This window comes from Phasianus colchicus, chromosome 20 (genome assembly GCF_987193195.1).
Source record: "Phasianus colchicus chromosome 20, bPhaCol1.hap1.1, whole genome shotgun sequence".
Lineage (NCBI taxonomy): Eukaryota > Metazoa > Chordata > Aves > Galliformes > Phasianidae > Phasianus > Phasianus colchicus.
The window spans coordinates 10498306-10522122 of NC_143455.1; the positions used below are offsets into that span (position 1 = coordinate 10498306).

General features: G+C 49.5%; 1 protein-coding gene across 13 annotated transcripts in view; it reads right to left on the minus strand.

Moving 5' to 3' along the window:
* Nucleotides 1-23817, minus strand: part of CACNA1G (calcium voltage-gated channel subunit alpha1 G) — a 105061-nt gene that overhangs the window by 13925 nt on the left and 67319 nt on the right. For 5 of the 13 annotated variants that reach the window (XM_090122083.1, XM_090122080.1, XM_090122086.1 and 2 more), the window contains 12 exons: nucleotides 19323-19449; nucleotides 16113-16238; nucleotides 15414-15503; nucleotides 14735-14948; nucleotides 11997-12047; nucleotides 6482-6633; nucleotides 5045-5154; nucleotides 4082-4215; nucleotides 2588-2658; nucleotides 2237-2315; nucleotides 2042-2163; nucleotides 815-1159 (listed from right to left, as the gene is read on the minus strand). In XM_090122083.1, coding sequence (XP_089978209.1) covers nucleotides 815-1159; nucleotides 2042-2163; nucleotides 2237-2315; nucleotides 2588-2658; nucleotides 4082-4215; nucleotides 5045-5154; nucleotides 6482-6633; nucleotides 11997-12047; nucleotides 14735-14948; nucleotides 15414-15503; nucleotides 16113-16238; nucleotides 19323-19449 — 1621 coding nt within the window. The remainder of the gene's footprint in view (nucleotides 1-814; nucleotides 1160-2041; nucleotides 2164-2236; nucleotides 2316-2587; nucleotides 2659-4081; nucleotides 4216-5044; nucleotides 5155-6481; nucleotides 6634-11996; nucleotides 12048-14734; nucleotides 14949-15413; nucleotides 15504-16112; nucleotides 16239-19322; nucleotides 19450-23817) is intronic. The other 8 variants (XM_090122085.1, XM_090122081.1, XM_090122090.1 and 5 more) reach the window with 4 other exon arrangements.

Genomic DNA, 23817 nt, shown 5'->3' on the forward strand with positions numbered 1-23817 from the left:
GCTTAAGCAGAGATTTACTCTTCTCACTCTTGGACTAAAGATCATAAAAGAATTTTTCATGCATTAAAATACTCATTAGTCCACCCAGGCAGAGGTCAAGATACGCTGTTGTGAAATCATGATGTAATAAAAGCTAATGAGCTCTGTGTAGGGTTTAACCCGATTCACCATCAGCTAAGACTAAAAAAAGGGCTGGAGCATTGTTCTTGCATAATTCCAGCACCGCTCCTTCCCAGGGGACACGTCTGGGCCATGACCTCACCTCCCCATCCCTCACACTGAGCTCCATGCAGACGCAGTGTTCAGAGCCTGCTCTGCTGCCCACTGCCAGGCTGTGCCTCCGGCTCTGCTGAGCTCTGGATTATCCCGCTGTTAACAGCGTTTTTTCATGAGCTCAATCATGGGGGTGGCTTTTCAATTGAGATTCTATAAAACAAATTTAATACTTAAGCAAAGATTAGCCAACTTCTATTCCCCTTTTATGTTGCGGTTCGTGGCCGGCATTAGAAAAGCAAACTTATTATGCTCGTAATTTTGCTCTCACAAAGGGCCAAGCCCAGACTCTGCATTAGAGCTAATTTGGAGTTTAGCTCTGAACGGGGCAGCTCAGGCACATCTCCAGAACAAACTGCAAAGCTCTGTGCACCGTGGCAGGCTGCAGCCCTGCCCTGTGCTTCCTCCTGGATGCCCCACAGAGCAGTGAGGAAGGCAAACCCCGGTGCACGGCACACCGCTCCTTCAATACCCCTCGTGCACGTCTTCCCCCAGCAGAAACACGAGCAGCCCCTCCGCACCCTCCAGCCAAGCTTCTCACCATAGGGTAAACTAACGAGAGCTGAGAATCCACCTTGATTTGCAGGGGATGGGGGCATCCACGGGGGCTCTCGGGCCTCTCGCCACCAACGCCGCCCATCCACGTGAAGATGTCCGAGGGGCTGTGCTGGCCAGGGCTGATGGTCTTCATCTCCATCTCCAGTTCTGCCTCGAGCTCTGCCTCCTCCTTAGCCTCCTTGTTGCTCTCCTCCAGGTGCTTCATGAGCACAGCTATCACCACGTTCACCAGGACAAACTGGGCCGTCAGCACGAAGGAGACGAAGTAGATGGGCGAGATGACGGTGTTGTAGCAGGTGGACTCCTGGTCACAGTCTCGCAGGGTGTCCTGAGAACAGCAGGAGAAGACTGAGGGCTGTGAGGAGGCTCCGGGCTGCCAGCACAGTTCCAGTGCCTCGATTCACAAAGCCCATTCTGCAACGCTGAAGACCAAACACGACAGCATGGTGCACAGCTCCCAGGCTCAGCAGGGTGCACTGCCATCCACCAGCTGCCCTGCAGACACCATTCCCCACATTCACAGAGGACGATGCACTGCGACCAGCTGGCACCGTGTGCACAAGGCAGCTTTCACAATGGCATGGCTTTATGGTTGTCCACAAGGAGAGGTTCACTCCCAGAAATAGGAGTTTTCCCAGAAAGTAAGCAAACAAATAAATGAATAAGTAAAATTTAAAAAAAACACACAAAGCCACAACAAAGTAACACCAACAATAGTAACTGCAGGCTTTTAAGGAAACACAAAACTAACAGGCCTAATGAAATGAACTCATGTAGCTTCAGAGAGGCGTCCCTTTATTTTTTCCCTCTGTTTTTACGCGGTTCTCTCTAGAGAAAGGAATATATGGAGCGTGCAGAAGGCTGCAGCCATTGGCCCACCTCCAGACCTCACAGTGCTGGCAGGAGGGGACAAGGTTGGAGCAGCTACGTGTGGCGCATGGACCACCACCACCAGTCATATGGCAGCATAAGAGGTAGTGGCCTCACACTGTGCCGGGGGGCTCAGGTTGGGCATCAGGAACAGTTTCTTCTCCTAGATAGCAACGATGCAGTGGCACAGCTGCACAGAAGCGGGGTGTGCCCTGGGGCGCTGAGCACCACGGAGATGTGGCACGGAGGGATGCGGTCAGTGGGGGTGGTGGGATGGATGGCCACAGAGGGCTCTTCCAACCCAAATGATTCTGTGATTCTGCGTTCGTGGGCCCCTCACCTTCATTATCCCGTTCCAGTTGTCCCCTGTGGAGACGCGGAACAGGGTGAGGAAGGCCATCCCGAAGTTGCGGAAGGTGGCATGTCGGCCCAGCCCCTCACAGGGGTGTGTGTCATCACACTCTGCAGGACAAAGCACAGCAATGAGACCCTGCCCGCCCAGCGCCCACCCGGCACGGGGCAGGGCAGCACTCACCCAGGTCGCCAAAGAGCTCCACTCCAAGAGCTGCAAATATGAAAAACAACAACATGAAGAGAAGACCCAGATTCCCCACCTGGAAAGAGAAAAAGAAACGGGGGGAAAAAAAACACAAAAAAAGAACATTCATTGATTTTTTTGTTCCAGACCTGTTTCTTGCTGTATTCTTTAATCCAAAACTTAAATTGCTTCAGGGGGAAAATGACCTCAATGTGAGGACTGTATCTCAGACTGTGCTTCGGAAGGGAAATGTGATTATCTAATGACAGCAGAGATAAAATGATTAGCATTCCTCCGCAACAAACACAGCCGTGGGCCGGAGGAGGCGGTGCTGAGGCAGGGGGTTACCTGGGGCAGCGCTTGCATCACGGTGTCCAGCAGAGCCCTCATGCCTACAGCCATCTTCAGCAGCTTCAGCACTGCGGAAAACACAGGCATGATATGGTAACAGCAGCACTGGTACAGAGCAGCAAACCCCATCCCTCTCACAGGAGCAGTGGGTTGTAGGAGGAGAAATGTGAAACGATGGCGAGTGTTTTCTGCTAGCCACTACAGCTCCTGCCCTTTGACACCGCTCCTGGTTGCTTGGATACTGCTGAAATCCTGTGCCCTGCAGCATCACCCAGCCTGAGAGCTGGGGAAGCACCGCCGTTCTGCCTGGCCTTCCTCCCCCCTGTCATTGGGATGGCAGCCTGGCACCCAGCAGAAGCACAGGGCCACAAAGTTGGCTCTGGCAAGTGAGCCAAATAATGAGGTTAAGAGTAAAAGGCAACTTCCCTTCCAACTCTGCTTTAAAGCTACTGGCCAGGAGGAGCGGTGCCCTTTGGTGCCTCTCACAGCACTGTGCACACCAGGTTTGTTGCCAGTGGGTTTAAATCCAACAAAAGAGATGACAGAGAGCATCATCCCCCCCACTTCACCACTGCACCTCCCCTCCTACCCCCCCTTTCTTCCCCTGCGCTGTGAGCAGCTGTTTCCCAGCTCTGGGGCCACTTTCCCACTTCCATAGGCTGCCCACTTGCAAACGTGTAAATCAGAACCTCAGTGAATCACATCTCTTCCAGGAGGCTGCATACCCAGTTGGGAAGTGTATGTATTTTTAATTCTGAAAGGGATCCAAAGCACAGGAAAAACACTTTTTCCCCCACCCCTTGAGACACAGCAGCATCTCAATTCTTCCCCAGTTCCCTCTTCACTTAGAAGAGGGCTGCAATCACAGCAATTATGCCTCAGAGCACAACACTGCCCTTCAGAAGAGCCTGGCAGTACTTTACTAAGAGCCTGAGCACTCACATTTTGCATCTCTGTCATTTGGACCCACGAGGTCCTGCTGGGAAATCTCCAGCCCTAAAGGAGCTGCCTTCCCAGCCCAGTACATGCTGTTGCAGCACGGAGAGACAGATGGATGCACAGTGACAAGGCATGTTTTGTCACAGTGTGGAGAGATGTAAAGTCTCATGGGAAATTAAATTTATTAGATGCTTGTCTTTTAAAGCCAATGCACTCAGGCTCATGTTCTGCAATCCCTGTCAGAGACGACTTTCATTTGACTGGCATCGTTTCCCAGGTACATCTCTGGGAGTTACAACCACAGCTATTTGTCTTTTAGTTCTGAGCTCTCAGCCTTCAAGTTCTCTTAAGATAGAAACACATGGTCAATTGGCTCAGCTCTTTGGCTCCTCACAAGTATTTTTCTCCATTGTTCTTTTATTTGTTTACAGACTGCCGATGCCAGAGCTATGCACATTGTGATGTGCCCCAGCACTGTTTCCCAACACTTAACTCTCTCCTGGAGGGGACCCTGCACCTCAACACAAGCAGATTCTGCTTAATTTGTCTCACCTCGAGCAATCCTGAGAACCCTCATGATTCGGATAATAGTGGGGTTAATTGGTAGCGAAGCATTCACCTCAATCTCTTCCAAAGTGATACCCATGATAGACAGCAGCACAATTGCCAGATCTAATTGGTTCCATCTGGAGACAACACAAAATGAAGTTTAACATCTACTAAGAAGCTGGCAACAGGAGGCAGCTTGTTTCACACGAATTCCAGGCATTTCAATGGTTCTCACACTCAAATGAATCTGCAGCATTTTTCTGAGGGTATTATACAAAAGCAGTTACGTTATGAAATCATTATAATTAACACAGCTTGTTATAAAATCAGCCAATGGCCAATGATGCTCTTGGCTGAAGGGAATGAGAAACAAAGCAATTCTGCACCCAGAGGCTGTGGAACTGAGGGGCGATGCTGGAGCTGCTGACAGTCCCTGGTAGACCCAGCACACAGGGCTCACTGTGAGCTTGCCTGGGAGGAGCTGGACCCTGCAGCCAGTCCTTGTAGCAAGACCTGCTCTGGGCATAAAACAAGCCCTGAGGGGTTATGAGAGGGGAAATTTGAGAAAGATGTCATTTTGTACGCTGCTCAGTATCTGCATGAAAAGAGGTCTCCTCTTCCTCCTCGGTTTACACTCAGGAGCAGATTTTCTCTCTCAGGACAATCTGTTCTCATTCACCCAGCCCTCCTGGTTCTGCAGGCACACTGCTGGTGTCAGGAGGAGATCTGCTGCCCAGCACTGCCTTGCTGTCCGTCTGTCTGCCCACCACACAGATGCACGTCACGCTCCTTCCCACGCACACTCCTCTCTCCAGCCCCTACCCCAGCCCAGTTCCAACCCACCACACAAGAAGCATTCCCTCGTGTTACACTGCTAACAGCAGGAGGGTCACTGGGCTCTAAAACCCCAACTGCGGGCAGCTGTGTCCTGCAGCCCTCAGGCAGCCAAGCTGCAGCCTGTGTTACCTGTCTTGGAAGAAGCGGCGGAACCCGAAGGCAATGAGCTTGGAAACAGACTCCAGGACAAAGATAACGGTGAAGATGTAATTGCAAATCTTCAGGGCTTCGTCGAGAACCTGTGATGTGGAAAGAGCGCAGAAGTTGGGTGCCAGCAGGCCTGCCCTCACCGTGTTCCAGCAGAGCTACTCAGTCCCTAACAGGACAAAAGGCTCAGCAGGATGACAAACGTCCCACTAAGATCATCTGTTCCAACCATCAAACCATTCCCATCATGCCACTAAACCACGTCCCTCAGTGCCACATCCATCCTTCCCATGAACATCTCCAGCACCAACACACCAAGAAAACATCAGATTGGGTACAACGCTCTGCATGGCACACTCAGCCTCTGAAGCATCTGCAGGATCCTCACATCTGCAAGCAGACCAGAGTGATCCTAGGGCCATGGTTCAGCCCTCTGTGCTGTCATCCCACAGCACACCAACCTCAGGGTCATCACGCAGATGCTGCATACCAGAGGCCTAGAGACAAAATGTTATTTTCCTAAAGAAAATTAAAAACAAAAGCCTGCCCAGCACTGTTATAATACAAGAGAAATCACGGCTGCAGAGCAGCGGCGGTGAGATGCAACGCCCTCACGAGATTCCAGTGTGGGCTCTGCAGCCAAAAGCATTCCTCATCACCAACTGATTGAATCACACAGGAGCTGTCCGGGCTGCTTGAAGGTGACCCAAACAGAATAAATAAACTGGGCTTGTGCCTTTTCACTTTTTGGCTCCTTTATGATAGGCTGAAGGATATTTTCCCCCTTATTTGATGTCTTTTTTTTTTTTTTAACATTAAGTATTCAAACCCTGTGTAGTTTTAGAGAATATTTCCTCCTATTGTGTGCTCTATTTATTCATTCTGAAAGTAGCTAATAAAAACAAGTACAAGTTATATGGCAAAAGCACCTATTTCCATCTCATTCTTACGCACAAGAGGCTTGACGGCCCAGGACAGGCTGTTTTTATTTCCAGAATATGACCCAAACCCAGAACTGAGCACACTAATACATTAAAATGTATTTTAAGGACCAGCATAGAACCCACTGCCTGTGAAAATTAAGCCCTATGGGACTTTGGGAGAAACTTTGCGAAGCAGAAAGGTTTCATAAATGCAACTTGTTTTCCCCTTTTTCTCCTCTTTTTTTTTTTGGTGAGAATGTTCAGTCAAACAGAGGGTTTTAATAACGATCCTTTGTAGCTAACGGCACAAATGCTCTCCCACCAACTGTCAGAGCGGTCACCTCGCACCTACCCACAGGGCAGAGGTGCATCAGGCTCCGGGTACCGATGGGTACCGCTGGAGGCAGGGGTAGGATGGATACCTTCAGCATGGTGAACAGGGCCCCAGCTCAAACGGAAGCGTCCTTAATTGCGTCCACCAGCCAAGCACACTGACCTTGGGCTGCTGGTAGTGCTCCATAGCCATGGTGATCACGTTGAGGCCGATGACGCCCGTGATGAACAAATCCAGGTAGTGGCTGGTGCACATCTGGTGGATCAGGAAGCGGAAGCGGGAGTAATCCGAATAGTAGGGCTTGCACTGTGCTTCTGCAGCGGGAGCAGAGCCGAGAGGCACGGCAAGTCATCCTCTGTGCCTCCGTGCAGTCAACGCACCCTCACCTCCCACACTGACAAATTCTAGACCGATTACAGCAACATGCCGCCGTCTTCTTTCCCTCCCTCCCCCTCTGCTGCCACGTTACCACCTTTAATACACAGCAGGGCTCCTGTCACCTTACATCCATTAAACACCTTGGGCGGGACATGCGCTATACTCAGCCTTACGGCATCAGGGATGAGGTGAGCTGGGATCGCTGTGCTGAGGAGCGTTTTCACCATTGGGAAATTTCAATTAAGTTTAAATTAAGCCGACAATTTTTGTTGCTGCTGAGCTTAGAAAGTCCCCAAAGCATCCAAAAGCCCAATTAGCAGTCAGATGCTGGGGACAGATTTTAGTACCAATGGCTTAGAAATAAAGGGCGTTCAGTCAGTGGTGGGCTTTGAAAGAGAAGTAATTTGGTCCTATTATGTTCCTTGCAATAAACTGCGGAGAGAACAAAATTCAACACTTGGGCTGTCAGAGCCGTGAAGAACGGTCCATAAAAATACCATGGGAAACTGATCAGTCAGCCTCAGCCCCAGAAAATAATGATTCTCCATTTGTACAAGATTACCAAAGCACAGATTTCGCTGTACAACTCATTCCCAGGTCAGGCTGCCTCAGAATGACATGCGCTCTTTAGACCCCAAATGTTCCCACAGATAAACTCATTTACTCACCTAATCTCTAATGAGAAAATGCCAAGGCTGAGTATATAAATCAGTACCATTTTCAAGGAGGCATTATAATGCAGATTGAAGTGGAAAGGACTGTCTTGAATATGTCAGAGCGTAATATTACTCTACTAATTAGATGATCAACTGGTTATGAAAATCGTTGAGCTGTAAGAATTACACGGCTTGATATTTTCTGCAAATGTACAGCTTGATGCATTACTGCGAGCAGAAAGTTGGGCAGAATGGAGCTGTGAAGGCCGGGCTTCAGCTGCCCTCGGGGAAGACTAATTTTAGAAGATTAAGTTTTGCCTGGAAATAGAATTCACTTTGTCAATAGTCAGAGGCATTGCAATCAAAGCCATAGGCTGGATGGCTTTGTGCACTCCCTGCTTCACAACAGGATCCCGAAAATCAGAGTTGCTTTGGTTTTTCCATAGAGACAGGCTTTTCCCTTACAGCCCAGCACCAGAGAGACAAACCAGCGAGAGGTTTTATTCTGTAGGGGTTTGGAATGTCCACAGTTTGGCCTCAGTGCAGTCACATTAAAGGCAATGTCAACGTTCACTTGCTGATCTGCAATGCTTAGGTGCTTTAGGTGATCTGTGCTGGAGTGCTAAAGCACGACGTTGATGGAAAGGTCTGCACGACGAGTTTCCACGCTGAATCTATTGCGTGCTTATAAAGAAGCAGACCAGCAGCTGCTGACTCACTCATAAGCCTGTGTCAGATATCTTGGAATCTGCATAAATCTCCATAAAGTCAAGATATCTCGATCACATTATGCTAAGTTATGAGTAGCAAATTAACTAAAATGTTTGAATACAATTAAGTCAGGAACAGGACCTATTTTTATGAACCAACTTATCATCTCAGTAAGAAACACCATCGTAATTGGATCACTTCTCTACATTTATGTATAATTCACATTCAAAAAGAAAAATGTCAGTGTTTCTGCCTTTTCTTGCAGTGGATTTACTTATGAATAATCACACTAGAATTCGTGTTTTTTCAGCTTTGATTGACAGGTAATTCCAAATCCTACAGAATAGCACCGACACCATTAGAACAGAGAGAGGATTTAGAGAGAGGCTGTAAAACATCCCCTGTGCAGGGATCTGCACCTGGATGAGCTGCTGCGTGACCTTATAAGCAGGGTTGCTAATTGCTCGTCTACCTCCCCCCTCCCTGCAGCACCAAGGCTCTGCCTTGCCTTTCCCAGCACATCCTCAGGGTTTCCGTAGCCAAACATCCCCGGGTGCCGCCTTAGAGAACTGCTGTTGGTAAACGCTTTGTCCTTCACCATTAACTTTGCGAGGAGGGGATTTGTCAACCCTGCTTATAAATCAGCCCAGCGCTCATCGCACCGTGCTCTGCATGCTGGCCATGCAAATCAGTGCAGTACTGAAGTCACCTGGTGATGAACCAACCACACACCCACAGCATGCTGCCCGGACACACAGCACTGTGCCTAGGGAGGCAGGGAGCTCCTGCTATCGTCCGAGTGCCACTTCCATAGGAGCAGTGCGTTTCTGCACATCCATCGGGTGGTACTGGCGTGTAATTACCCAGGTGCAAAGCCCCTGCCCCCTATTGCACAGTGTTCTTTGGAATTATTGCAGTAAAGGTCTAAACAATACCAACATCTTGGGAAATACAGACATCTGTTAAACTCCAGGTGGTGAACTTCACAACTAACACAACACCACATTACTGTACTGTTACAATACACTGTGTCAAGAACAACAAGAGCTCTGGGTTAGTCTCGGTTATCACTGAAAGGTTAACTGGCTTCCCGGCACACGTGGTGTTAAAGAAACGAGGAGAGCAAATGAACAAAAGAAAGAACTGGCAGAATGAGAATGTGAGAAAATGGGAAAATACAGCAAAAGCCCACTACAAAACATCAGGCTGGTAAACAGGATGTAAATTAAGCTGCTTCACCATGGCTGCAGGCCAGGAGCGGGGGCGAGGGAGCTGCCTCAGATGGAGATGCAGCTCCTCTGGATACAACCAGCTCAGGCTGCGGGTCCCGAGCAGTTTCCTCCCAGCCCAGGTAGGAAGGTGATTTGGCAGAGGGAGATGGTGGTTCTGGGAGCCCCCTGCTTCTCCCCACCCTGGAGATGGGCTCCGTAAGGCTGCAGCAGTTGGGTTGATGTCTGGCACAGCAGCACCAGCTTTCAGCTTATCACTGTTATGAGCCCTCCACTCAGCTTGTTTCCCAAGCAGGGTTTCCCTGCTCCTCCCTGCAGTACCCCATGGGATGGGGAGCACAGGCAATGCCTGCCAATGGCTGGGAGCAGAACGCTGCAGCCTTCCTGGCACATCGAGCATCTCACTGTGCTCTGTCCTCAGCTCCCCCTGTGAGCCCACCACCCAAGGCAGTGCTACTGATGAACCCGCTGCACCCCCAGCCCCGCACTGCCCCAGTGCAGGAGGCAGGATGCAGAAGGGCCCAGGGGACAGTCCTGGGGGCACTGGGCAGATATGACAGCCCATCACTGCAGTCCTTTGCCGGCTGCAGGACAGCCGGTGTCACTGCTGGCGCAGGGCTGCCTCCCAATATTGCCCTGTCAAGAGAGAAATTGCTGCTTTCCCCAAAGTGCCTTTGCAGCCAGAGCTGCGTGGGCACAGGAAATTGGAATTCACGAGAGTGGGACAATTCCATTACAGTCTCCTCTGGCTTTTCCCTTCTTCTCTAATAAGGGAATTAACTCCTTTCAGGTCTGGGTATATCTGGAGGACAGCAGCAAGCGTGAGCAGTGAGCCTGTGACGCAGCTGGATTTACAAACTGTATCAGGAATATTATTAGGTTAAAAAGTAGTTTGCACTGAAGGAACTTTTTGCTTTTTCTATTTAAACAGAGCATTTTACTTGGCTTTTATTGTACTGAATGGATTTATATTTTAAAAAAAAAAGATAAATAAAAAGTAAAACAGAAAATAAATTATTTCCACTGTGAAGTTCCCAGTTGTGACAGAATGCAGACTGATGAAAAAATAAAAGGAAAACTATAAAACTGTGATATCTCAGTGAGCACCAGGCAGCAGCACGCAGTGCTCCATCTTATCTTCACACCAAGAGGAAGGCCATCCCTCGGGAACCACCATGTGTGTGGGTCTGAGGCTCACATCTGTGGGCATCCCTGGAGCCATGGGAGGACCAACCCTCACCCTCCACCACCCCACAGGGACCAGCTGGGCAGCCCCACATTCTCTGAAATGAGACCCAATGGAAAGGCAATGCAAGGCAACACAAAGTACACAGCCTGAGCCTGCATGGGATAATGGAGGGGACTGGAATGAGTTCAATGCCTTAAAAAGAAAACAAAAGAACGTAAACCAGGCTCGATGCAACTGCTCTGCTGCGCACGAGCAGAAGAGGCATCACAACCAAACAACAAACGCAGCCCCACACAGTGGGACCCCAGCACTGAGCGAGGGCTGACAGCCAGCACTGCAGGAGGAACAGGGCCTGCCAAGGAGGGCGAGAATGAAGGCACAGAAATAAAAACACCGGGAATGGCAGCGGGAAGGGATCGACCAAAGCATGTTGTGGTAACTTCCACCACAGCCCCAGAAATACAAAGGTGGGAACCTCTGCCCCCACAGCTGTCCTTCGTCCCAAAGCCAACAGCCCTCACCTTGCAGCTGCTACTCAATGCGTGCTCTGTGCAATGGCTGACAGGTGGATGGATTTCTCACAGGTGAGAGCTTTAACACAGTTATCCCAGGACATTATTTTTGTTGGAAATTATAGCTATGTTTGTTTCTACGTAGGCGCCTCTTTAATTATTCAGGCTAATATTCGTGAGATACAAATCAAACAAAACACTTGGCTGATCAAAGCTTCTTCTGACAGTAAAAGGAGACAGACTGATGGCAGGGCATGGCGGGTCGGGGGGGCAGGGCATGGCCCGAGTCCTGCAGAGGGCACAAGGCTGCATCTTTACTCTTTTTAACCCAGGAGATGCCCTGCGGATGGAGCAGCTCTCAATCAGTGAGAGGAACTCACGGGTTTGGTAGAACTACAGATAATCCCCACATCATAGCATCATGCAGTTGGGTTGGAAGGGACATTAATCATCTTCTCCCAGTCCTGCTGGAGGTCACTGTGGGGAAGATCCTGGATCTTATCCTGCTGAATACTGTGTCTCCCTGTGTGGAGCAAGGGTGGAGAAAGAATGAAATGCTCTCCCTCTGTGGCCCTGCCTTCCAGAGACACTCCTGTAAATCACTCACACTCCTCAGCCTGTGGTTGGAAAGCCAGAGTAAACAAATCAAAGATCCCTTTCATAGTCCAGTCATTATTCTCTAAAATAAAACTAAACAAACAAACAAAAAAAAACACAAAGAAAAGCCATGAGAAGTCTGACAGTGCTTCAACTAAAGCCAGAAGAAAAAAAAAAAAGATGGCTGAAAAACATAAGATGACCATTGGACAAATTAAGGATTGGCAAGTGTGAGTCCTGAGCCAGGCCGGCAGACCTGCAGTCAGAACGAGAGCTGTGTGCCACGAGGGAAGCGCCGAGCCTTGCACCACACACAGGTTTAGTGGGATGCCTCCGAGCAGCGCGGCCAGAGTTAGTTACACAGCACTGCCATTCACGGGACACAACGCCACAGCCGCCCAGTACCTGGCACCACGCTGGCTGTGCTCTCCATTAACACATCATCCAGCATTAGATCTAAAAGAACGAAATGGCATTAATCATCCGGCAGGACACGCAGCGAGGCTCCCCTTCCCCGTCAGAGGTTCCTACGGCTCTGCACTGCCTCCATTTAGAATCTCCTGTAGGATCCTCTCCTTGCATCTCAGGGAGGGCAGCTCAGGCATTGGGGCTCATTGGGAAAAGCGAAGGGCTCTCGTGCTTTTCCCATGGTGGAAGCCCAAGAGAATGCCCTGGCTTGGTGATGAGGAGGAGGCAGTCCTGACGGACAGAGTGGGTACCTGAGGTAGGGCACACATCCTGCTGGGCCAGCGCCTGGCAGCAGCCACTGCATTGCCTACACCTCACCAAACCGGGGTCCCACACACTTTGCAGATGTCAGACTGGGGAACTGCGTTTGAAAAGTCTATGAAGAAAAACAACTGTTAGATGGGCTGCATCTGGCTGCATGGAAAACAGACATCTGGGTGGGTGTGGGCGCTGGGGACACTCAGAATGCCCTGCCAGGAGCCCCCATGCAGCTGCTGGTACAGCCCCTGACTTGGCATCACCTGCAAGCTGCCACCATGCAGGATGAAGCAATGGTATCTATGGGCTCCTAAGGCAAAGCTGGACATGGACGTTTAAAGACAATGTTCGGCTGAACGCAAATGGGGAAAACTGTTCTGAAGAGATTTGGAGGGCTTCAGACTTTTCTCTTCTAAGGTTTTTATGGCAATTGAATTCTCAGCAATATTTGATCCTCAATAAAGCAGCTGCTTATTGCCTCTTTAATTAGACATTTCATAGGACTGAATGAATAACTGTATCTCCAAGAACGTTTTGTGATTCCTTCTCGCTAGGAAACTGCCCAGACTTACATCTTCTCATCATCTAGTTCCTCTAGCATTATAAATAAGGTCATCAATAGTAACTAAACATTTATTTTCCTTCTGTGCCTTCCTTCCAGTGACTTTAAATACAGATCTTTCTATTTGGTGTTTAAAAGCATTTTCTCCCATCAGCCTGAAATTGCGTTTGGGAAATTGTGCTGCCCAAAAGAGGCTCCCAGGCAGCACCAGCTCCTTCCACCTGTACTGCACTCAGCTGAGAGCAGTCTGAAGTGCGTGCAGGGAAAGGTGACTGCAGAAAACTGGTTCTAAAAAAAAAAAAACAAAAAAGGCTGATAGCCACAACTCACTTAGAGAAAGAAAAATTCTCTTACCCATCGCAACCATCAGGGCTCACTGAATGCTCCAAAAGGAAGAATCTCCAGGTAGAGATCCTTTCCTGGTGGCAGCCAGCCCTTAAATGAGGCTCAGAGAGGGGTGGAACCTTCTGGTCACACAGGTGAATTGCTTTCAGCTGTGCTCCCAGGGCTGCCTGTGTCCCTTCTCCAGGTGCCCGATCATGGCTTCAGGCTGCTACTCAGTAATTCCCATTCAGTGCTCTCCATTGCTCCCAAGGGAAGCCTCCATCTTCACACTGAGCATCGAGAGAGCCAGGCTCTTGGCATAAAGCAAACCTTGATGCCCAGAGGCTGCTGTGATAATGCTACTGGTTACAAAACCTGGGAAGGTACTGGGACCTACAGACAAGGGAAAGTGCTGCATGAGTGCTGAACGGAGAGAAGCTGAGACACGATCGTGTTACGTGGCTGAGCAACTAGGCTTGCCACAGCTATTAACTGGCTCCTAGTTTATTAAAAAAAAAAAAAAAAAACTGACTTATTGTCACCAGCTTTCAGAACAAGTGCTTGATCGGACAGTCTCTTAAACAGTACCAAAGTCTGTCAAAGGTAGAGATGTGAGAGGGGATGTAGAGAGAAGCAAAGACGGACTGGGGAGAAGAGTGAGGCCACGGACACAAAGGGAAGGAAGAACCTTTGGGCAGAGGAGACCATGTGAGAAGAGTATGTGTGACTTTGGCACCTGGCTGACTTATTCCTTAATCTCTGAACCAAAAGTAACAAAAAAAAAAAAACAATGCCCAAAGACAAAGGTAGAAGACCATTGACAGAGTGGAGGCTGAGCACCTTTCCCTTTCAAAGCCTCCTCTGGAAGGTCTGCAGGTGTGCACACAGAGCTCGGGGCTCATTCAATTTGCACCACTGCCATTTTGCCTCCTTAGTTACTCTCCCCCACCGCTTTTGTTTTCTAATCTGTATTTCTCAAGCAAATGCTTTGATATGTTTCTCTAAGGGGTTTTTAAGCATTACTAGAACGAGATGTCTCCATTATTTTATTACACTCTTGAATAGCAGTGGTGCTACCATGCCAATAAATAATCCTACTTGATAAATGGGACAGGTGGCATCACTGTGGCATTACAAGGCTGTAATAAACCAAATAGTGAATCCAGTTATCAGCAACAGTGCTCATGACTTGGAAGATTGACGGTGCCATCCGGCACTGCAGATCTTTGTAGTTGTCACTATTTGTGTAACACTGAGCTCTGCCATCCAAGAAGCTCCAGGTCTGGTTATCATTATTTTTTAAATTTAAATAACCTCCAATGGGAAGGTCGTTGCAAATCACGCAGTGATTGAAAAGGCTTCCGTGTCTCCTTGCTCAGCCTAAAATCACACTACTTCCTTCATGCAAATTTCATAGCTGGACATGCTTTTAGGGGAAGAATGATCACCAGACGCGAGGCAGGGAGGGGAGGGAGAGGGGATTGTGTGGAAGGTCAAGCAGGACTCAGAAAGATGTGGAAAGACTACCGACCAGCCATCTGTTTCTCCTTACTCCTTCTCTTTTTCTCCAGCCGGCGAAGCCTCTTCTCCTCCCTCCTCTTGGCTTCTTCCTCCTCCTGGTGCTGCCGACACTTGTGGAAGTTCTCCACCACGACCCCCACGAACATGTTGAGCACAAAGAAGGCCACGATGAGCAGGAAGGAGATAAAGTAGAGGAGCATCCACGGGTTGTAGTTCATGACTGGCTGCAAAGGGGATGGAAGGCAAATGTCAGCGAAACCTCAAAAAAAAAAAGGAGCAAATGGTTAGAGCTGCTATCATCTGGACAGTGGGCAATCCTCCGCAGCACGGCAGTGTGCTCTGCTCCCTGTGACAACCACAGCCTTCTGAGCTGGTTCAGCAGAGCAGTCCCAAATCACAAAGTGCTCTCAGAACCACGTCTGATCTGCCAGCAGCATCCCCTACAGCCATCGTCGCCCTCACTGAAAACCCAGACCCACGCTGAGCTATTCTTTTCTCCCAGAATGCTCTAAATTCCAGCCTTCTCTCTTCAGCTAGTGCCGTTCACCTGCTATGGCCTTACTACAACAACAGTGTGGCACAATCTGTAGGGAAAAGGCTGCCTTCAAGCCCTGGGCTCCTCGCTGTGCTCCCTCCTGACCCACTGCCATTTTGTTCTAGCCACATTTCTGGCTCCTTGCAGCTCATACCTGCTGGTCAACTCCTACTGCATCCAGGCCATCATACATGATATCCACCCAGCCATCCTTGGAGGCCAGCACAAAGAGAGACATCAGGGCCTAGAAAAACACAGAGAAGAGTTGCAAGGAGTTGCAGCAGAGATTTTTCACTCGTAACACTTTACTCCTCTTTGCCCTTTCCTGTCTGGAGATCGTCATTACCCGGCTGATAATGGGGCACTTTGATGCCCAAGGTTTCTCCTGGCAGCAAAAAACCCATCAGTGTCAGAACATGGTTCAGCAACGAGTGCTAATTCGGAAACCACAAAGCTGAACACAAAGCAGCTTCGCTTCCACCCTCCAGGTCTCTACTGCTCCCTGCTAATTAGTCCTCACCATGCAGCTAAAATAAGGCAGTGTTGCAGAGATGGTTGGATGTGTCCGGCTCTATTAGACAAGCTCTTCTGCAAGATATATTTGGTTTGTTATGTAGCAGTGAAGCAATTAAGTACTCCACAAAGCCACATGTGCTTGTTCTGTTCTGAAAAGAAGTGTGTGGCTGCTTGGAAACACCACCTTTGGGATTTACAGAGACAGAACGCTGTGTGTGAACTGAATATTTACTGTGACTGGCAGTGCCCTGTAAGAAAATCCCATGGGATAATAATGCACAGGTTTTAAGTCAAGGAGGTAAAGGAGCAAAGAAGCAGATTACCGTGCTATTAATACCTGGCCGAGATTATCAAAATTATACTTGTGCCGGACCCATTTGTAGCTTGCTTCTGCACAATCCGATTTATTTGTGATGTTTCTGGTGTCCTCCCCCTGGCAGATAAAAAACTTGCCTTTGAAAAGCTGCAAAACACACAAAGAGGAGAGGAAAGGTAATGGTTCAGACCACAGGATTTCTCAGCAGAGGATGGATATTTCTCACAGGGAATTCTGCACAGCCCATGCAGCCAGATGAGCCGAAGGAAATCGCCGTGTTCATGTGGGTTATTGACTGAGCAGCCTGCCTGATCTGTGCCTAATGAGCAAACGCGTCATTTCACACCGTTCTGGGCGCCACGTGGGGCATTCGGAGCTTCGGTTCGGCGCCCTGAGAGCTGCCTGCAGCCCGTTGCTGCCAGGCTCATCGCTGGGGCATGTGGGTTGGCTCTGTGACCCAGCTAACAGTGCTGGCAGCGCTGGCCTTGGAGCCGCCGGGCAGTGCGGTGTGAGGGGCCGTGGCAGCCGAGCACAGGCGGCACTCGGGGGCACAGCCGTGAGCTGCGCTGCTGGCGGGCGGAAGGGGCACAACTGCACACACTGCAGGGAAGCCGAGGTGCTGCAGCGGGGCGGATCTGAAGGCTGTTCTCCAACTACTGCTGGGCTCTGGAAATATTCCTCGTGTGAGGCGTCAGGCTGGTGCTGATACCTGACCCTGACCTTCCTTCCCTTGCTGTAAGCCAGGAGAGATGCAGCTCCTGGGAAGCAAACTCCTGATCTACAAACGCCCGAGGAACAGCAGCTTCCCTGCACTTAACTGCAGGCAGTGGCAGGGGATGAGGACTGCTTCAGGCATGATTGATGCCGGCAGAACAGAGGGGCTCACAGCCTGCCAGACAGCCAGGTTTATTTGCTGACAGAAGCTGCTGTTTCGGCAACCTGCTCCTTAAAACACCACCTGGGTATACAGAGAAATGATGCTGATGGGTTTTGATCTGCTGTTGTAGACGAATATCAGTAGAAATAATAGCGAACAAGATAAACCCACACATTACTCCATGGGTTTCCTTCAGGAACCCGCAGCAGCAGAAGGATGTTTTCTGGGCATGTAAAGGTAATCGCCATCCAACGCAACCATAAAGCTCCTGGATGTAAGGAGAGCATTCCCTGATCTTCCCGTGGAGAAACACTATCATGTGTAAGGCAGACAAGGGAGATATAGCTTGCACAGATCAGAAAGTTTTAATTAAGCAGGAAGGTAAACAACTGTTCTAATATATTGTCTATAAATACAATTTCTCCTGGAGCCGGACCGTAATGCCCGTCAGGTGGGAGCAGTAACACGGCTCCTCGCTGGCTTTGGAAATGCAGAGCCTGATCTGTAAGAATGCTGATTGCTGGCGGTGCGTCAGTCGGAGCTCCAGCTTCCAGCACTGCCAGAAGGGAAAGGCCGAGGGTTTGGCAGTCTGTTGCTTGTGTCTGATTAATCACCATCCACACGTGGATGAGCACCACGACAGAAGCAGTCTGGCTAAGAGGAGACGCCGTTAGAAGCTCCCGAGTCTGAATTGTCATCACATAAAGCTCTATCAACTGTACTTTGATCTCCTTCACGTGGGAAAACCAACTGTAACTTGGAGGGATCATCTTTTTATAGAAAGAGTTACGGCCCTCATCTCACCCCTAATTACACATCAGCATTAACCGAGAACTTTGCTTCCTGAATACGAGATCAGCCTTTCTCACATCTACCCCTGAAGCACATCAATAGTCATGACAATTTAACAGAAGACAGCAAGTCACAGGGGAAGCAATCACAATTAGTAGGGAGGAAATTCAAAGGGCGCACTGCAGGTTTTGGTGGTTGGCATCAATTTCCCCGTGCCTGAGTTTTGTACCGTTTTACAGATATGCTTAGCTTTATGAATCACCTCAGTATAAGGGATGGAGGTGGTTAGCTGTGACAGAGCCAATCCAGCTGCCCCTGGTTATGGATGGCACAATTCTGTCCTCTGTTTATTTCCAATGCCGTATTTATTATTTATGCAGCATATTAGTAAAAAACATTACATAAGACACTATTCTGAAAGAAAGCAAAGCAGAGCTGCTTCCCAAAGCTGTCTGCAACAGGGCGGGCAAACTTCAGAGAGAAATCAGTGTTATGTCAGAACATTTATATGAAACAATCTCTTCTTCTGAGGTAATGAGAAATCAATTAAACAGGAAACTCTGCCACTTTTTCCCCTGGGTTCCTGCATTGCTAGGATTGAGGATATTGCTAGCAGTGCCAGCAGGAATCAGGCTTGCAAATCTCTGCTTCTGCAAGCTCTCAGTTTTACAAACTGTCAGAATCTGAATGAATCTCCAGGTCAAGGTCTCTCTGGAGTTTACACACCAGCGATTTCAGCCTTGAAAGCTTCTATTTCCCTATGGCTTTAAGCCTAGAAGGAAGGTGGAGGGGAATGTCCCCGTGTTATCTCACAGGCTGAACAGGAATGGGATTTAAGTTCCCCTGAGCTGAGGTTTGCTGGCAGTACATGTCATGCTTCCGGCCTCGCTCTACTGTGGAGTGGCCAGGGGAAGAAAGAAAGCAGAGAAATAGTTTGATTTACGTCCTGCTGCAGGCAGAGCAGAAGTCCTTGTGGTGGGGAAGTGATGAAGAAAGCCCATTCTGTGCCTTTGAGGGGGTCGTCCTGTTGGCTTTTGTACCACTACGTGCAATGGGAAAGCTTCAAGAAAGTCCAGCACATCAAGTGACACGCAGCCACGACTGGCACTTCGGAAGCAAATGTTTTGAGAGCACCAGAAAGAGCACACTGTGCTGCTGAGGTGGGACCAAGAGCTGCTTAAGCCCTTGGGTCTGAGTCATCCTGGGCCATTAACTATGGCACAATTACAGATTCAAAACCAACACGCATTTCTTGAGCATGGGCACAGGACCTTGATGGAGCCACAAAGAGACAAAGCTGGTGCTGCTCCGTGGCTCTGATCACTGCTACTTCAGCTACTGCTAGCAATGCACGTGGCTGCTCACTGTTGTTAGGCTGTATTCGTTAGTGACTTCTGAATGGCTGACTAATTATGGGAATGCTGCTGCTTCCTTGCTAGAAGGAAGAGCTCCCCAGGAAGCTTTGGTTTCAGAAGGGTGCCCAGTGGTACAAACAGCCAACTGTGAGACCAGCCAGGGCCTGTACACTTGTTGTCTTGGTGCAGAGGCATACAGGGACTCACCTGAACTCCCAGGATCCCAAAGATTATGAAAAAGGCACAGCAGATGACCACAATGTTCCCAATGGGCTTCAGGGATGACATGAGCGTCTCCACCACCAGCTTCAGTCCTTGGGCTCGACTAATGACTCTGTGGGGGCAAAGAAGCACAAAGCCTATGTCAGTCCTTCTTGTGTCGAGTTCTGCCTCTGATGTGGAAAAGAATGGCAAATAACTCAAAAATCAGGATGGGAGAAGCAGTTCTGGCCTCTGTGGTTGTTGAGGGAGAGGGGTCTCTGCCTATGCACACAGCCACGTGTGAGAGAAGAGGAGGAGAGCACCCGTGAGGAGCCAGGAAGGTCAGTGTGGGAGGAAAAGCAGATATAAGGGCTGGCCTCATACTTTTCAAGCTTGGAGTGATGGTTTTATCTAACCCACTATCGATCCTCAATCCATTTCCTGATCAGCTTCTTACATTGCCACTCATTATGGCATTCTTCTCTTTCTCTAATTTGCTCTGAAGGGCTCTCTACTTTCCAGCCTGGACCACACCTTCCCTGGGATGCAGCCTCCTGCTTTGCTTCACGCACAAGCACACACCTCTATGTCTGTAGCACATCCAGGACCGCAGAATCCTCCCAGAGCGCTTTTCTGTGTAGTTTCAGGCAAAGCTCCTCACTTCCCCGCTGGTGGAGAAATGCAGCAGCCGCTCTTACAGCTGCCTGCAGACCCGGTGTGCCCACAACCAGGACCTGTGTGAGCCCACAGAGAGCCCCTCAGTGCCCAGGGCTCAGCTTTGCACCCACCAAATGGAACCATTGCTGGCATCCAGAGGAACGTCCCCAGATCACAGGCACCCAACCTTTCTGCAGCTGCACTCTGCCAGCTACTGCATAACATTCTAGGCTACATGGGAAGGTGGGGAAGAATAATGAGCACATCACAACAGGAGCATGGTAGAATATCTATATAAAAGAGGAGAAACTGTACTTCACTCTCAAAGGCCATGCTATGATGAAAGAACAAGGCTGATGTGCACTGGCTGAAGCGCATCTCTCCACGCTGGGAAGATGAACGAGGTGTTCAGGCTCACGGCCACGGAGGTGCAGAGCTGGAGCACTGATGAAGGCACTGATGGGGCTGCGTGCCTCTCTCCCGCTGCCAGCCGGAGCTCAGCGTTTTGCTGGCTCTGTACTCTGCCACAGAAGCTTCCAACTCAGGAGATTTGATGATTCTGTGATTCTGAGCTGTGCTTTCCCAAAGCAGAAATAGCTTCTGCAGCAGGAGAGGGAAGGAGGGAGCCGGGGGCTGCTCCCAGTGCTTGGTGCTGACGGGAGCCACTAAAACTTCCTGCCTGCTTGTTGCTGCCTGCTTCTCTCTTTTGCCATCGAGTCTTCTCACCGCCTCTGCCGTTTGGCCCCAAATGCAGCTGCACTGCCTGGAGCACAGCTTGGAGCTCTGTCGCCTGGACAGAATCCAATTCCTTCTCCTCTCTCCCCCTCTCTGGTCCCGGTGCTCCCAGCAGAGGTCCCCACGGACACATCCCGGTGCCCGACGTGCACGGCCCGGCCATGGGGTGTCAGGACTGCGGCCGAGCGCTGCGAGCCCGTCCTGCCCCACAGCCTGAGCAGACGGAGGGCAGGGAGCGGCTCCTTCAGAGACTGTTGGCATTGAACAGTATCCCGAAAATCTAACAATTATTCCCTTTTTTTCTGGTTAAATATTTACACTACATGTCAAGGGTAAATCGTCAATTATCTTTTTAAAAAAGAAACAGATGGTGGTATTTTCATCTGCTCCCTTCCCAGCGACACACAAGAGGCAGATGCTGCTGCTACTCGCAGCGTGGGTGTCTCTCTCAGGTAGCTCTTATGGCTCCTTAATTCCAGCATCTCAGAGCTGCGGTATTGCAGGAGCTGAGGAGGGGCTGGGGGCTCAGGGAGCAGAAGGACCGCAGGCTGAGATGCCCCGGGGGATGCTGTGCCCCTCGTGCAGGCACTCAAGACTGAATCTCTCTTCCGGATCCTCAGATGTTTTGAAGATGTTTGCCATCCCTCACACGTTACCCTTATGCTGTCCTGAGTGAAATATTACCGCTGCAATACTACAGATGGGAAACTGAGGCATAGGAGAAGCACGGGTTGTGTTCTGAGAGGTCTGCAGGCAGCTTGCAGGCAGGGACTGCAATAGACACTGGACACACTGGGATCTTTTGCCCATAGCTATGCAGGGATGGATGTCAGGTCTTCTGACTTGAAGGCCTTTGGTCTAACTACTGGAACATCCTTAAATTCTGGGGAAAAAGGGCAAAATTTAGTCTCCAGAGTGTAAAGGTGATAATTTTCTCCAACAGTTATTAAGAAAACCTATTCTAGAAATAATAAAGTGATTTCCCTTGTGGTAGGCTGTTTGGTATCCAGCAGAGAAGGAGGAGGTTGCTCATCTGGCTCAGCAAAGTCGCGTGTACTGAGAATAAAGGGCTGAGAAGCTGCAGCGTTTGGCTGCTCTCAGAGTTCTGATCAACCGGGGAATTCCTCAAACAAGAATGCATGCGGGTAAAAGCTGCCACCATCCCAGCTCCGTGCCAGTGCTGTTTCCAGCCCTACAGGGAGAGAAGGCTTTGAAAAGATTTTGAAAAATAATAGTTCTTACTAATGAAAACCTTCAGATCTTGGAGCTGCCTCAAAACGACGGTCTGATCCAACGTCGAGGCGAGTCCATGCAGACTCCTGCCTGCTCTCTGGAGAGTCTGATAACTCAAAGAAGTGCCAGTGAAATTCTCAGCATTGCCAGATTATTAGTGTCAGCTCCAATATGTCAACACGCAGCATCCCTGCACCTCATCAATATTGCCTGAGATCCTGCTGATATCAGGCTTGCAAACCTGTATTATCTGACCCACCACTCCTGCAATTTATTGCTGAAGGATGCGGCTGATTTGGAAACTTCCAGTCACGCCAGTCACCGGTGTGGCATGCAGGACAATTTCAGTCTGCATTAAGCATATGAAAAATGGGGAAGCTGAAGTTAGGCCGTTTTTTGTTCAGTTCACATTCCTCCTGGATCTGCCGTCTCAGCACTCACAGTGCTGTTAAACCCCTGTGACACACTCCGAAACCACTGCCCTCCTCACCCAGCTGGATCGCATTTGCTGCCTTTAAGCCTGCTAGCCTGAATAGAGCACTCAGATGGAGAAGGAGCACTTAGATGAAATAGCAGATCAACATTAATGGAGACCTTCCTCCACAGATTAAAAAAAAAGGAAAATAGCAGAGGTGATAGATGATACGATAGAGTCTATGAAATGACTATTTGATACCGCGATGGTATGAAGAGTGAATAATTTATCCATCTGCTTTGAAAGCCAAAGCCCAGGCTCTGTAGGCAGTAAAACAGCACTGAAGTCCAACCAGATTAATTGTAAATACAGTTTCAGTCTTGATTTCTCTTATATCTTAAGCTACAACACTTGATCCCAACATGAGCAGGTTGAACGCATTAGGAAGGAATGTTATTGTATAAGCAATCTCTCTACTGGCTGAAACATCAGAGGGTCATGGAAACATCTTTGAATGTCACTCCTTTGTGAATATATTTTTGGAATTTTGGTCATAAAACTGGGCTGGAATGCTCATGGATGCAGTCTGGACGCTGATAATCAATCATGCAGTCAAAAGCCCATGACTGGCACGCATGGCATTATGTCTGTGCCAATGGCAAAAGCACGCGTGGCTTTGAGTGTTGCATAAAGCAGCAGGGCTGTTTTCACAGGAGAGAATGAGACAAAACAAGGCAGGTCTTTTTGCAAGAACTCCTTCCGATTAGCAAGCAGAACAGCCAAAGCCAAGGTGAGAGGGCTGTCCCTGCCTTTGAGCTCAGTGACTCCTCTCTGACGGCGTCCTCCTTACTGCCCACGGGAAGAAAGCACAGAGGGCAGCCAGGTCCCTTCACTGGTGCTGAGGGTGAGCAGCTACTTTCCAGGAAAGGAAAAGCCACGGCTCGGTGTCCAGAGGGGCCTCCATCTCAACACGGGGAGCAAAGTGCTGCCTGCCATCCCACATCAGTCCAGCTGCAGACGCGGGGCAGCGATGGGGAGGTTGGAGCCCCGCGGCAGCGGCGGTGCAGGAGGGCTGGGCAGAGCCGCGCGGGGCAGCGCAGATGTGCGGCGCTGAGGCAGATGGGTTTCCACATGCCGAGATTTACGACTTACTGAAAAGCCCCTAGTTTGATGGCTGCTTTTTCATTTCCTACAAATCTAATTACAGGGGAATAGAACTGATTGCGAACATATTTAGAGAAAGGGCTTGTTGCTGTCTTTTTACATTTCCTTTGTAGTATGAAGCCGTATGTTGGTTGAAAACACTCAGACGCTCTCTTGAGAAAACATATCAAATGCCAGCAGGAATGGAATAGCAGAGGAAGGGTCTAACCCTGCACATGCTCCAGATGGCAGCTCTTCCTCCACCCCGCAGCTGCTCGATGGACTGTTCCCCACGACTGCAGACTGCTCACAGACCTG